At 40.6% G+C, this 14,932-nt stretch overlaps 1 protein-coding gene across 1 annotated transcript in view; it reads right to left on the reverse strand.

Moving 5' to 3' along the window:
• The window catches only part of LOC109465102 (protein unc-80 homolog), a 61,022-nt gene that overhangs the window by 18,140 nt on the left and 27,950 nt on the right, over nucleotides 1–14,932 (reverse strand). Inside the window, exons 17-25 of the mRNA XM_019762242.1 lie at nucleotides 14,105–14,224; nucleotides 13,531–13,661; nucleotides 12,749–12,922; nucleotides 11,435–11,587; nucleotides 9,580–9,718; nucleotides 7,877–7,985; nucleotides 7,211–7,277; nucleotides 2,712–2,840; nucleotides 1,976–2,162 (exon numbers count right to left, since the gene is read on the reverse strand). Coding sequence (XP_019617801.1) covers nucleotides 1,976–2,162; nucleotides 2,712–2,840; nucleotides 7,211–7,277; nucleotides 7,877–7,985; nucleotides 9,580–9,718; nucleotides 11,435–11,587; nucleotides 12,749–12,922; nucleotides 13,531–13,661; nucleotides 14,105–14,224 — 1,209 coding nt within the window. The remainder of the gene's footprint in view (nucleotides 1–1,975; nucleotides 2,163–2,711; nucleotides 2,841–7,210; nucleotides 7,278–7,876; nucleotides 7,986–9,579; nucleotides 9,719–11,434; nucleotides 11,588–12,748; nucleotides 12,923–13,530; nucleotides 13,662–14,104; nucleotides 14,225–14,932) is intronic.

Here is a 14,932-nt window from a genome sequence, read left to right on the forward strand (position 1 = left end):
CCTCAATCCTTGGTTGATAACTCTGGTAGTTGAAGGCATGGCTATTTCTTGTTCACTTCAGGGCTGGTATATATATATTAGGTACTTAGTGATTGGGACGTCCACCAGTTCATTAGTCATTTTGTACATCATGCATAGTCTGGACACTTTTCTTTGTCTCAGTCTAAGTTTTGAAAACGAAGATGCGCGTATGAGTTTTGCTTGTTTGGACAGACAGCAGCTTGACCAGTTGTAGGAGTCGTGGATGGAATAACAAGAAAAGTTGTGTAGGCTGTATGATAATAACATTAATGACCTGCATCTTAAACTGCCACATTCGCTTTCTCTCAAAGGAAATGACAGGTTATGAATGAAAGGTTATGACACCATATACATCTCGGTGCAGGTCATTAACCCTCAACTGTTACTTCATCTTTGCTTACAACTTTAACCTCCTTGCTTAAAACTGCTATGCTGCAGACAAACTGTCCACAAATGTACAGGTGTGTTAGAGCCATTCCCTTTAATTTTATGCAATAATATTAGACAACAATGTGGTTTCCCCCAAAGCCGATTTCAAGTGGCTCCATCTGAACGCTCCAAATCATATTGAAAGTGCCTCGATCCCACTTCTAGAGGTGGTTTCGAATCGGTTTTCCGCGATTTGCATCTGAACACAATGTGATTTCAATGTGACTTCACCTGGTCATGGATTACAGGGTGATATTTCTTTATTTATTATGTAATACCAAATTTTACTTGGCAGCAACTTAAAGAGCAGTAATGGTCAAATAATGTGTCCGTTCTAGGACAAGCTTCACCGCCTCATGGCGGGACCACGTCGGCATTCGGCCGAGATACGATGGGAGGCCAGCAAGCAGGTCGTTGACCCCTGACATTGATAACACGCCACCTTGCCTGTTTTCATCAAACAACAATGAATGCAGTTTCGGAGAATTGTGATCGGACACGGTTTGAAAGGCATGTGTGGCACGTGGACCAGATGTGAGGAATGTGAATTACCCAAATTGCAGTTCGGGTGGTTTCATATGAACAAGGCCTAATAGTCCACTATATACTATGTATATTCTTCAGCTGGCACCCAGTAAATGACAACAGCTATTGTGTAAAAAAACCAGGTCAGTGACCCCTTAGCACGTCTGCATAATATGAATTTCAAAACTAGTTTTTATTGGGGCCAGACACCCCCTTTGGAAAAATAGTGTAACCCTGATGGATTTCCGCAGATACTTTCACAACTTACTGTTAAACTGTTATAGTCCTTAACATTAAACAATCACGCTGCAGGCTGTAACTGTTTTAATTATCTGAACACCTGAAATACTGACAGTCCTATACAAAAACAATCTGCATCATCTGGACTCCAATAACTAATCAGACCCCAAAAGTCAATTGAAAGGAATCCATCAAACCCATCATGACCTACAGCTGGGAACATAAACAAAAATATCAATCCATGCCTTCAAAAGTTATGCCACTAAATCCACAGTCTTCCACACTATAGCAGACCCTTCACAAACTTAAAAATAGAACCCTTCTGCAGAAGAATATGTCCTTCCCCAAAGATAGCATACGTCATGTGTGACATTTTATGTCATACTGGGCCGCAATTATGTTTGATACGGGTGTTCTGGCCCGTGATAACTAGTGGTGCGGCCCGGGGGTTCTTTACGCGTACGGCCTGGGCTTCCAAATGCTCCATAGAACGATTTGAATGCGCTTCGCCCTAACCGCGTGCACCGCTTTCAAAAATTTGAATACAAATTTCGGACGTTGGAATTGATGTTTTTGCATTTTTGGGGGTTTAGGGACACTAAATTTTCGCTCATTTTGCATTAAAAGGCACGTTTTCTTCGGTGATTATGACATATTAATATAAAATACAACTGATGAAATACATGGTGTATTCCGCATCACCCTCGGTCCCAGCCCTCCCGCAGATCGATACGGAATACCCGTGTTGTTCTATATTTACCATCATCGTCTCCGTCATGCTGTACCAGGGTCTGCTCGTATCCTGCCTTGAGGAGGACAGGCACAGCTGTGATGTGACACTCTCCACGTGCCACCTGCAGGTGCTGTTCCTCTGCTAACAGCACCTGATGCAGGTGTGCATCCTGCTGGGCTGTTCTGCTGGTAGCAGCTGCAGCAAACATTCGTTTCTGAAGAACATACATCCAACTATTAGTTGGTATAGAGCATTGAAAATCGTTTGTGTAATTGCATAAGCTATGACCTGTGTGGTTAAAATAGATAAGCTTACATTGTAAGACATTGTATCAGCTGTGTAAGACCAACTTGAAGATAATTTGGTTTTATCCGATCACACCAGGGCTGTCCTCAAACACAGTACCTCAGGCTATATTTCCCATCTACGGGGAAAGTCCTAACTAAAGCCTCTGTCACAACCAGCCATGCGCCATTTGTCCGTACATTTTATTGGGAGGCCACTTCTGCCACGTTTTTCTGACGTTGTCACGGTCACAATGATAAAACCAGTGAGAGCATTCCTTCTCATTATCTGCTCTATAGAAAGATCTCTTTCATTAAATATTAGACTTTTTTTTTCATGCATGCATGTGACATGAATGTCCAACCAGTAACATGGATATAGGGAAATCCAAGACAATTCCAACATTGTATCATCATCGGAGATTTCAAGTTTCCAGAAAGGGTACATCTCAATGTACAAATTAAATCCCTTGTAGTACCTGTCCGTCCTCAGCAATGTTCTCATCCCACATGGTACAGTGTGCCATCCATGGGGGGTCTGCCACTGTACAGCCGCCCAGACCGATAGTTGGGGATGGTTGGGTGAAGTCGATGTTAGGTGGTGGGATCTGCACAGAAATCATGGACTTCTTTTGTAAGGGAGTTGATTGTAAAAAATATTCCAAACAAACATTTATCCAGCAATCAGGCAGTGCATGTAACTATATGGTCTAAGAAATCTTTTTTTGTCTGCAGAATGGTTTTCTTACACTGCAGTTCTTGATTTAAGAAATCTTTTCTTGCGTACAGAATGACTTCCGTGCAACAAGAACAGTTAGCTCTTAGTGTAAGAAATCCTTTCTTATCTACAGAATGGCTTTCTTGCTACAAGAGTCATAGGTCTTGGTCTAAGACATCTCTTCTTCTCTACAGAATGGCTCTCTTTGTGCCGCAGTTCTTGATTTAAGAAATCTTTTCCTATGTCACTCGTTCTCATTCAAATGTACAAAATGCTGTCGCCACTCTTAACGACTAGGTAAGAGCCAAATCATGGACCTCATCGTTGTTTTCTTCACTTTCCCATTTCACTTACTATGTTTCACGAAAAATGTATCACAAACCTAGGTTTGATTGACGACTTGAGAGAAATTATGGTCGCGGGTTGGATTTCTCCCCCTAAAAAGCGGCTGTCGCCTGAGACGAAATAGAAACTTTAAAAAGCAACCTAAATCGTAGCAATTTGATTACGGCAGTAGTTTTCTGCCTAGTGAAGTCAGATGGCCAGGCCCTCTGACTGATCAGGTCAGATCGCTCCTGTCACTATTCTTGTACGCCATGCGAGGTGTTTCATACCTGTCGCCAAGTTCTGTAACATCCGTTACCGCTCAAGTAAGACGGTCGTGCAGTTGAGATAGAGTCACATATAAGACAAGAAATTCCCATTTTGATGACTTTTAGCAAGTATTCTAGGTTTCTAAGAGAAGAAGAAAAGAGTGTGTGCTATCATTTGTAGCCACCTTCGCTGAACAAATTGTTTTACAGTAATGAATGTAACATCCGTTACCGTTGTTACTCCGTGAAGGAGGTCAGGACCTCCGGACGGAGTGTTGTGATCGGCTGATTTTTCGTGTTCGCAGTCAAAACACTGGGTTCTCTTTGTGTAATCGGCACGCAATTTTATACGCCGTCTGCGGGCATGCCCGTGTTGATGCACGAATGTGTATTTTTGCCGTTGCTGCTTTCGCGGTCAATGTAATATCGCAGACGCACCCCTACAATTACGAGGCGAATTGGAATGGTCCAGAAAAACGCGTTGTTTGGAATAGCAGTGGGGGGGGGGTAAAAGTTCATGCAGATACGGGGTGGTTTTTATAAGTGGTTCCAGATGTTTTTGCCCATGGTTAAGAGATGCCAAGTTTTTTGGAAGATGTTCGCAGCCAAAACGCATTCTTCCGTACGTCGCATTTCTGTGTAATTTCGCATGTGGTGTTGCATTATGTCCGGGATGATGCACGTCTTTTTATTTTTACCGTAGCTATTTTGATATTGAAGTAAATGCATATTTTAGAAACATCCCTACTTTTACAATCCTGTGGAATAGGCCGTAGGTTTAGGCAGTTGTCTGGTAGCAGATGTACTCTAAGCAGATATCCTGGTTATCTGGCCGGCGGTAGTAACACTCGCGGTGCTTACCGCAACTATTGCTGGAATTTCCAGGCGCGCTTAATTAGGTACAGGCACGGTAAGACGGTGGGACTGTCTTTGTTACTAGACACGACCATGATAGTCCGATCTTTATGTGAATGCAATGATTGTGTGTGTGTAATTAAAATGAACTTCGAACTTGAAGCACAGTATATATCTTTACACGCCCTGGGAGCAGTAATGGATTTAGCTCTTTGTATGTTTTATGCTTGTGACGCGCCCACATTGTATTAACCGTTGCCTAATTATAATGTCTGCACAGTAGGTCTGGCGTTGACGCTTGGGATTTTGTTGAAATATATAAAACTTCACGGAGGATTGTCACCTATGGCTTCTTGTTTTTACTTTCAATTTTAGTTTCTTCACCTGGTAAATAAAAAGTCGCCCAGTTTTAAAATGTCCGTACTTATGCCTCCTTGTTCTCAAAGGATGAAGATAAAAACTGCAGATCTTCTTGTAGAAATAAACAAAAACGTCCGTTTTGTAACATCCGTTACCGGTAACGGAAGTTACACCTGTAGCGGAAAAGACGTAACAAGTGATTGAATTTCCCTTCCCTATGCACCATAAACATAATAGTTGGAAATAAAGTAGAAAAAAATATGGATCCGAAGAAAAATAACCCTCTGTGGCGTCAACAGACTCAAATGTGCTACTCTTCTTTCCTTCCAGACATATTTTTTGCTACTTCTCTACACTACTCTTTATGTGTTCGATACGTGTATATTTACCAGTAAATGATGGGCTGACAGAAGTACTTTCATAGATACTGACGCCTAAACTAATGGCTTTTGAGGTGACGTCATGAATACAAGCTATATCGTACACCCAATTCATGCTGATGTTCCAGTGTTTTTGCCGCACTAAAAATTGCACTGTTTGCATATGTCTTATCTAAGTGCATAAATTTTCGGTAACTTCCCATGGCAATTAAGCTGTCCTTTTTTGGTTATCATAATTTGAGATGTTTTCCTAAAAAATAAGGTAGGTTTGCCTGAAAAAACAGATCATCGATTTTTCGACCCAAAAAATCACCATTTTGTACATTTCAATGAGAACGAGCCATGTATAGAATTACTTCCTTGCAACAAGAACAGTTAGCTCTTAGTGTAAGAAATCTTTTCTTGAATACAGAATGACTTTTTCCCTGGAAGAACAGTTTAGCTCTTATAGTGTAAGGAATCTTTTCTTGAATACAGAATGACTCTCTCCCTGGAAGAACAGATGGCGGCCCTTTGTTCATGAAACATTTTCTTGAATACAGAATGGTTTTCTTGCTACAAGAACAGGTAGCTCGTAGTTTAAGAAATCCTTTCTTGTGGACAGCGTGTTTTTCCTGCCACAAGAACCATTGATCTTGCTCCAAGAAACATATTAATGGATACATGACATCAATTCTTAAAGGCAGAATAACTTTCTCTCTATAAGAACCTATTTTGTTACAAGAACCTTAATCTTAGTGTAAGAAATCTTGTCTTAAGGAAAGAAAGATTTTAAACATACATCAAGAAACCCATTCCAAGTTTCCCTGCTAAGAAACTTTATCTTAGTATACAGGCAAGAACATTATTCTAGCTTCAAGAAATTAAATCTTGGTTTGATGAAAACCAAAAAGAGTTTTAAGAAAATAATGCTTACATAAGATTATAGTGTAAGAAGCTCTAATTCTTACCACAAGAACAGTATTCTTAGAAATTAGTTCATTTAGTTGTAAGAAAAAAAGTGTGTTTCTTAATTTTCTTGCCACAGGGATTCTTGTTCAAAGCAAAATTTTCTTGCTACAAGATAAATTTTCTTAGACTTTGTACAAGAGAAAACAAGAAAAACAAGAAAAAACATTTTTGGTGGTGCAATGACAGGTGCAGATTATAAGCATGCAAATGGTATACATGTACTGTCCTAAATACAGATCAACTGTGTATGTTGAGTGCTTGGTGCATCTTTGATGTCAATATATCATTAATGTTTCCTTGTAATATTTCTGTATATCTTTTTTTCCAAGCCCTCAACTAAAGCAAAAGCAACAAAAATTGAACTATAACATGTACATCTAAAATGGGCATTAACTGTGCAATGAATGTTGTCATATTATGTTTGAGAATAAAATCTTTGTCGGTACTGAAAGCATGTGTCACCTTTTTTTGGGGGGGGGGGTATCAACTACATGTACATGTAACCGGCCATTTCTGTATAGTGGTCACCTGTCCAATTAGTGGTCAAATTTGGCCAGTCCCTTGAGTGTGACCACTATAGACAGGTTCGACTGTACTTGCTCAATGTCCAGTAACTGGGCACGCTATCAGCATACTAGCTGCCTAGTGCAATCACTGTATTATTATATTTGTTGTATTTGAATTAACTTAGTTATGCTTGACATTCATTGAAAGTGTGTCAAGCATGCCTTTGGGAGTGTGTCTGGAATATGCTTGGCATACACTGCTATTTGCAGCAATAAAAAGTATTGTGTACTGCATAATAATTATGGAAATCACACACAGTTGACATTCCATGCATTCCATTCCACGCATAAGTCAAACTAATACTATTAGACAAATTTTAGAATCTAGTACGTACAGCTGCATATGACAGAAATGCCCATTTCAAGCGACATAAGGATATACGCAGCAGTGTGACAGGACCTTACAGATAGTGTAAGGTCCTGTTGGGCTTCAGATCAAGGATCTGAAGCCCAATTTCCCCAAATAGACCTGGTCAAAATGAATAGGGGGGGGGGGTCTGGATCAAATTTGTTTGAAATCCATATCTTAATGATAGCATTTTTAAATTTATTTACCTTAAAGCAAGCACCTTCCTCCATACTTGGCCATACATGGTAACGGCTGTTCCACAGGATCTGCCACCTGCAAAATGGAAATTTCAAACAACATACATGAATAACAACCCTCTCACGATGGTGTAATATTACATCTAAAATCCTTAGCCAGAACATATAGACAGCTGTACTACACCCAAACACACACTCATACACACACACACACACACACACAGTCACATACACAGTCACACACACACACACACACACACACAAACACACACACACACTCACACACACACATACCTGTACATAGACACACACACTCACATACACAATCACACACACACACACTCACATACACTGTACACACTCACATACACACACACTCACACACACACACACACACACACACACACACACACACACACACACACACACACACACACACAGACACACACACACACACACACACACACACATACATACATATTACATACATACACATTTGTACAGTCACACAATACACAAATACCAAGAATAAAATACATAGTTATTACATACAGACTTTAAGACAAATACAAAGAATGATCATGATAATCATAGAAAAAGTGATGAAAATCAACAACACATCTGAACCAAAACTATCATCTTCGATTTTTTGTTATAAATGTACAGTGAAGTTACCTTTTGATAGCATTGATCCTTTGTGTTGGGTCTGTATGGTGCAGTTCTCTCACATACAGTTCTGTCACATGTTCAGGGATCTTCACAGATGACAAAAGCATCAGAGTTGCTGAAAATGAGCAGATTTAACATAAACTATGTGTTGATTACTGTGCAGTTACTAGTGTTGGGAAGTGTTACCTGTGATTTTAATAAAGCTCTACTGATTCCTGTACAATTATAGTAGTTAAAGTGCTCATGACACCAAAATATGCTTGCTAGAGAGTCTCAAAAAACCCACTTTTAGAAGGCCGTACAAGCTCAGTTTCTCAGTCATCATGATTGGAACAAACTTCAAGTGACCATACTGTATGTACACTTCCGATATTTGTAATTGTATGTATTTCACAGACTTTTTTTGGTGTCATGAGCACTTTAAGTAGTAGTGAGTATGATGATGATGAGTAGTAGTGTTGGGAAGTGTTACCTAATGACTGAGCTGTACTAATTCATGTTCTATAATCATTAAACAGTAAGTATGGTGATGAGTAGTAGTGTTGGGAAGTGTTACCTACTGACTGAGCTGTACTAATTCATGTTCTATAATCATTAAATAGTAAGTATGGTGATGAGTAGTAGTGTTGGGAAGTGTTACCTACTGACTGAGCTGTACTAATTCATGTTCTATAATCATTAAATAGTAAGTATGGTGATGAGTAGTAGTGTTGGGAAGTGTTACCTACTGACTGAGCTGTACTAATTCATGTTCTATAATCATTAAATAGTAAGTATGGTGATGAGTAGTAGGGTTGGGAAGTGTTACCTACTGACTGAGCTGTACTAATTCATGTTCTATAATCATTAAACAGTAAGTATGGTGATGAGTAGTAGGGTTGGGAAGTGTTACCTACTGACTGAGCTGCACTGATTCCTGTACAATAGATTAGAGTTAGTATGATGATGAGTATTTACCAGGTATTGGGAATTGTTTGAAATACTGATTCCTCTACAATAGTAGTTGTGAGTAGTTAACTGTAGTATGATGATGAATATTTGTGTTGGGTGTTACCTGCTGACAGCTGTACTGACTCCTGTACAATAGTAAGGCTTCAGTCACAAACCGTCGTATGTGCTTCTGTGTGCTGTCTACGTGCAGAAACGTGGGCAAACATAGGGCATTTGTGCGTTGTGAGTACTAGCTCCGTACAGAATCCTACGGATTTTGGAGCGCGCAGACACGCCGTAGAACTTTAAGTGCATGTAAAACTTTTTCTACGTGCGGTCTGTGGATTCACCACCCGTGCGTGCGAGTACGAGCGACGCGCGTGCCCCGTACGTGCCGTGCGGAAGAAGCACGTATGAATACAGCCTCCTTACGGTAAAGTTGCAATCGCACAAAGATCGTACGTTGTAAGCACGCACAACTCACTTACCACTTGCGCAACATACGATGCACGCAACCGCTCACGGCCAGACGTGGCGCGCAGACCACACTCTTACACCGTGGGAAACCGTGCGAGTGACGTGCGTCGATGCCACTCCTTCCCCGCGTTTTCAGAAAAAACGTAGCCTCCCAAAAAACGTACGGACAAAAAGCATGTATTGCAGGTTGTGACCGAGGCTTTAATTTCTGACAGCTGTACTGATTCCTGTACAATAGTAGTTGAGTAGTTAACTGTAGTATGATGATGATGAATATTGGTGTTGAGAAGTGTTACATGTACCTGCTGACTTGGCTACATGCTGGTTACTGTCCAGGAGTAGTTCCCATGCCACAGGGAGGATGTCACAGAAAGTGTCCTCCACCAGAACAGTGGCAGCTTTCACCAGAGTAGTTAGTGCACACTGGCTGGGATTCAGTACCTGTAAAAGTTAGCATTATGGTACCAATCATCTGTTTGTTGTATTAGTAACACTGTCACCATAATTATGATTAATAAAGGGTTAATGACCCGCCTTGAGGTGTATACAGTGTCAAAATTCATGGTTGGTTCCTATAACCACCAAATAAATGACCAAGTCAACAAAGCACCACCATGTTTTGTGAGGAAAAATGTATTCAGTACTAAGGACAGGCATGTTCTTTTGAGGTGAATAGTGTTCAGTACTAAGGACAGGCATGTTGTTGTGAGGTAGATAGTGTTCAGTACTAAGGACAGGCATATTTTGTGAGGCAGATAGTGTTTAGTACTAAGGGCAGGCATGTTTTTGTGAGGTAGATAGTGTTCAGTACTAAGGACAGGCATGTTTTTGTGAGGTAGATAGTGTTCAGTACCAAGGACAGGCATGTTTTTGTGAGGAAGATAGTGTCCAGTACTAAGGACAGGCATGTTTTTGTGAGGTAGATAGTGTTCAGTACTAAGGGCAGTATGTTTTGTAAGGATGAGAGTGTTCAATATTACCCACAGGCATGTCTTTACCTTACCTGTGTCTGCAGAAACTTGAGCATTCCACTGTCTGAGTTTGTAGCTAAGGACAGGCATGTTTTTGTGAGGTAGATAGTATTCAATACTAAGGACAGGCATGTTTTTGTGAGGTAGATAGTGTTCAGTACCAAGGACAGGCATGTTTTTGTGAGGTAGATAGTGTTCAGTACTAAGGACAGGCATGTTTTTGTGAGGTAGATAGTATTCGGTACTAAGGACAGGCATGTTTTTGTGAGGTAGATAGTGTTCAGTACTAAGGACGGGCATGTTTTTGTGAGGTAAATAGTGTTCATTACAAAGGACAGGCATGTTATTTTGAGGTAAATAGTGTTCAGTACTAAGGACAGGCATGTTTTTGTGAGGTAGATAGTATTCAGTACTAAGGACAGGCATGTTGTGAGGTAGATAGTGTTCAGTACTAAGGACAGGCATGTTTTTGTGTGGTAGATAGTGTTCAGTACTAAGGACGGGCATGTTTTTGTGAGGTAAATAGTGTTCATTACAAAGGACAGGCATGTTATTTTGAGGTAAATAGTGTTCAGTACTAAGGACAGGCATGTTTTTGTGAGGTAGATAGTGTTCAGTACTAAGGACAGGCATGTTTTTGTGAGGTAGATAGTGTTCAGTACCAAGGACAGGCATGTTTTTGCGAGGTAGATAGTGTTCAGTACTAAGGACAGACATGTTTTGTGAGGTAGATAGTGTTCAGTACTAAGGACAGGCATGTTTTTGTGAGGTAGATAGTGTTCAGTACTAAGGACAGGCATGTTTTGTGAGGTAGATAGTGTTCAGTACTAAGGACAGGCATGTTTTTGTGAGGTAGATAGTGTTCAGTACTAAGGACAGGCATGTTTTTGTGAGGTAGATAGTGTTCAGTACCAAGGACAGGCATGTTTTTGTGAGGTAGATAGTGTTCAGTACTAAGGACAGACATGTTTTTGTGAGGTAGATAGTATTCAGTACTAAGGACAGGCATGTTTTGTGAGGTAGATAGTGTTCAGTACTAAGGACAGGCATGTTTTGTGATGTAAATAGTGTTCAGTACTAAGGACAGGCATGTTTTTGTGAGGTAGATAGTGTTCAGTACTAAGGGCAGTATGTTTTGTAAGGATGAGAGTGTTCAATATTACCCACAGGCATGTCTTTACCTTACCTGTGTCTGCAGAAACTTGAGCATTCCACTGTCTGAGTTTGTAGCTGATTGTGTTAGATCCAGCCAGCGATACCTGTGACCAGCTGTCATCCCTACAGGGACAGCCTGAGCACAGCTGGATCTGCCCACACTGGCCATGGAGCTGGACAGCTGCTGAAAAATCACACACTACATATTAGACAGTACTAAGGAGAAAGTACATTTTGTAACACTAACAGCAGAGAAAACAACGTAAATGACATGTGTGGGATACCCGGAACTCGGAGATCTCAGACCTCCATGAAATATTCCATGTTGTGTAAAATTTAATGTTATTTTTCAATCCTCTTCTTATTTACAAGTCGCCGCTTTTTAGGAGGGGTTAAAATCTGTTTTGGGCAAAAATCTCCTTATATATTGTGCAAATGCAACAATTGACACCTGTGAAAGCAGCATGTTGATCAGATGTAGAAATGATCAATGACTTTCTCATCTGGGACACACTGATCCCAATCACATCCATTATGTATACAACCTGCAGAAACACAGACAGACACACATGGACACACACAAAAACAGACAGACCAACAATATTACCTTAATTTTTTATGGTTGTAAAACACAATTATGGTGAATTTCAATGTTTTAAATACAGATGTATATGCCTGCAGCAGCATTCTAGAGGTACATGTATGCACATGCCAGGTGTTTAAGACTCAAACATTGAGTTTCTTCAGAAGACTGGGGTAACACTGTTTTGTTTAAAATGTAAACTTTAAGCTCTTAGGGTACTTTAAGGAATTATGTTTAGTGGATACTATTGCCCTTGATAGAGCTGGCTGGAAGTACCTGACAGAGGGGAACAAGGGGCCAGTACCTAGCCTGTGCATATAGGCAGGCAGGTGGGATACCGTTGCTCTCAATTAAGTTTATAGGGAGGGAATTATGTGCGTGACAGTACTATACTATACATTGTATGCTTCAAAGCATTATAGCCAGACAGTTGCAAAAAGTGTACACTTTGATTGGGACTATGATGTTTTTATGTTTACCAGAGGAAGACATATTGTTTTGACTCAGTTTCTTCCTCTTCTGTTCCAAACACTAACCTCAGACCTGGCCAATTACATGATTTGTTGACATCTGTCACCATGGTGACTGGTGTTGGGTTACATAATGTTGCAATTTCATGGTCTGCTCTGCTCCTGTCACCATATATACTTGTAGTACATGAATGTGAATGTGTTTGAGTAAGAATTAACAGTCTGAGAGCAGACCATGTCCAAAGGTAAACATTATGCATTTGCTTTGCAAATGTTACTTCTCTAGTCTTACTTCTTGTTCCACATCGTCGTCTCGATAGTGAATGTCCAGCCCTGCTCCGTACACCGTGTGGACAGCCTTGATGAGGCGCAGACAGCTGCGCTGCTGTCGGTGGTAACAGTCAGGGTGACAGAAGCCTTTGTGTTCACAGATGAAGTTGGACGTGTTGGCTACTTGAACAATCACCTGTAACACAAGAGGAGGTGGGTTATAAGGTTTTGGAATGTACTAAAAAGGACTATGTGAGGACCCTTTTAAAGACACCATAAAAGTCCTTAAAACACATACAAATATCGGAAGAGTACAATCATACAATATAGTCACTTGAAGTTTGTTCCTATCATGATGACTGCGAAATTGAGCTTGTACGGCCTTCTAAAAGGGAAGTTTTGGAGATTTTCCAGCAAGTTTCCCAATCGCCCACTTCAGGCATCTCTATTTGCATTTCTGTGTTTTATTTTGATTTGCATTTCTGTGCTTTTTCCTGAGCTGACATCACTGGGTGACATCAGCTCAGGAAAAAATACAGATATGAAATAATAGAATGTTGTAGTAAGAGATGCCCAATGCTTGCCAGGACTGGCTTGAGCTGACTTTTCCAAGGCAGGGCATTAGAATATCGAATGTAACAAGAGAACCTTGCATATTTATTGTAAATGTGTCTGTTAGCCAGGTAACACTAGTTACATTTTGTATGACATAGTCTGCTACAATCAGCTAAGGTCATATTTTGGTGTCATGAGCACTTTAAATGGCTCTATCATTTGTCCAAAGCATCTGTAGTCTGTACTTACATCAATCCAGGGTAAGTTATTGCAGCTGTAGTCCTCCTCGTGGCTTTCCTCTTTGTCCATGTCATACCCCTCACTGCCAGAGTGGTCCTCCTCAGACTCACCAGACATGCTCCTCCGCTGGAAGGGTGGGGCTAAAGGTTTGATGTAAGAGACCATCAGAATATACAATGTACATGTGACATGTAGGCAAAACCAAGACGTTTGGAACGAAAAAATTTGAAGGCAATAAAAAAGGTAAAGTTTTCCTGAAGTTATCACTGGTCACAGTATTAAGGCCAGGGCAAAACCTTGTAAATATCAATAGTTTTCACTCCTAAGGACAGGCATGTTTTGTGAGGTAAATAGAGTTCAGTACTACGGACATGCAGGTTTTGTGAGGTAGATAGTGTTCAGTACTAAGGACAGGCATGTTTTTGTGAGGTAGATAGTGTTCAGTAGTAAGGACAGACATGTTTTTGTGAGGTAGATAGTGTTCAGTATCAAGGTCAGGCATGTTTTTGTGAGGTAGATAGAAGTGTTCAGTACTAAGGATAGGCATGTTTTTGTGAGGTAGATAGAAGTGTTCAGTACTAACCTGTGACTGCCAGCTCACCAGTTCTCTTGGCATGGATCCCTCCCCTCCTCCGCATGCTGGTGTTGTGATACGTACGGCGGAGAAGTGAGCGGCGAGCACTGGGAGTCTGGGATTTACGACCTTGAGAATAAACAGGAGAAGATCACTTTGGCTCATTCTGAGCTCATCTTACGTCAAGCTAGGAAATGGGCACTGTCAGCTATCAAACACATTCTCCTGGCTGCTTTCATTTGCTGGATCAGGGTCAGAAATCCTTTTTTCTCAGCCAAACCTAAGCTATGGCAAACTAGGTTGCCCATCAATCCTCTAGGATGCCATCAACACCGGCTGTTTATTTTAGAAAGCAAGCCATAAGCCAGGCCACATGTACATGAAAAGGAATTGCCGACATGTTGACGTGACATCCACCTGTTTATTAGTCATTTGTACATCATGTATGGACATTTTTCTTCTGTCTTCCAGTGACCCCCACTGTTTCTTTTCCTTTCCCTGACACTAGCAGCCCTTTCATACTTGTTCATTCAGAATCATGCAGCTTGATTCTGGACCCTTTCCAGTTTGTGTTTGCCTTTCTTTGTATATGGATCCCATACTGTCTTGGAATATTCTAGGTTACATTAGTCTTACAAGTGACATGTATGCAAGTGATTTTACTCTATCATGAAAGTTCATCTGTGTTGGTAGTTAGATGTTTAAAGTTAAAACATTTGGTCCAACACAAAAAATTCTCTCACCTAGAGCTTTCGACATCACACTTCAAAGAAGCCACGTGACAAGCTTCACTGGGTCAGTCTACTGAGGAAGACCAGAGTGACTGGTGGAAAGCTC

Source organism: Branchiostoma belcheri, unplaced genomic scaffold, assembly GCF_001625305.1.
Source record: "Branchiostoma belcheri isolate BF01 breed outbred unplaced genomic scaffold, Haploidv18h27 scaffold148, whole genome shotgun sequence".
In the NCBI taxonomy this organism is placed as follows: Eukaryota; Metazoa; Chordata; class Leptocardii; order Amphioxiformes; family Branchiostomatidae; genus Branchiostoma; species Branchiostoma belcheri.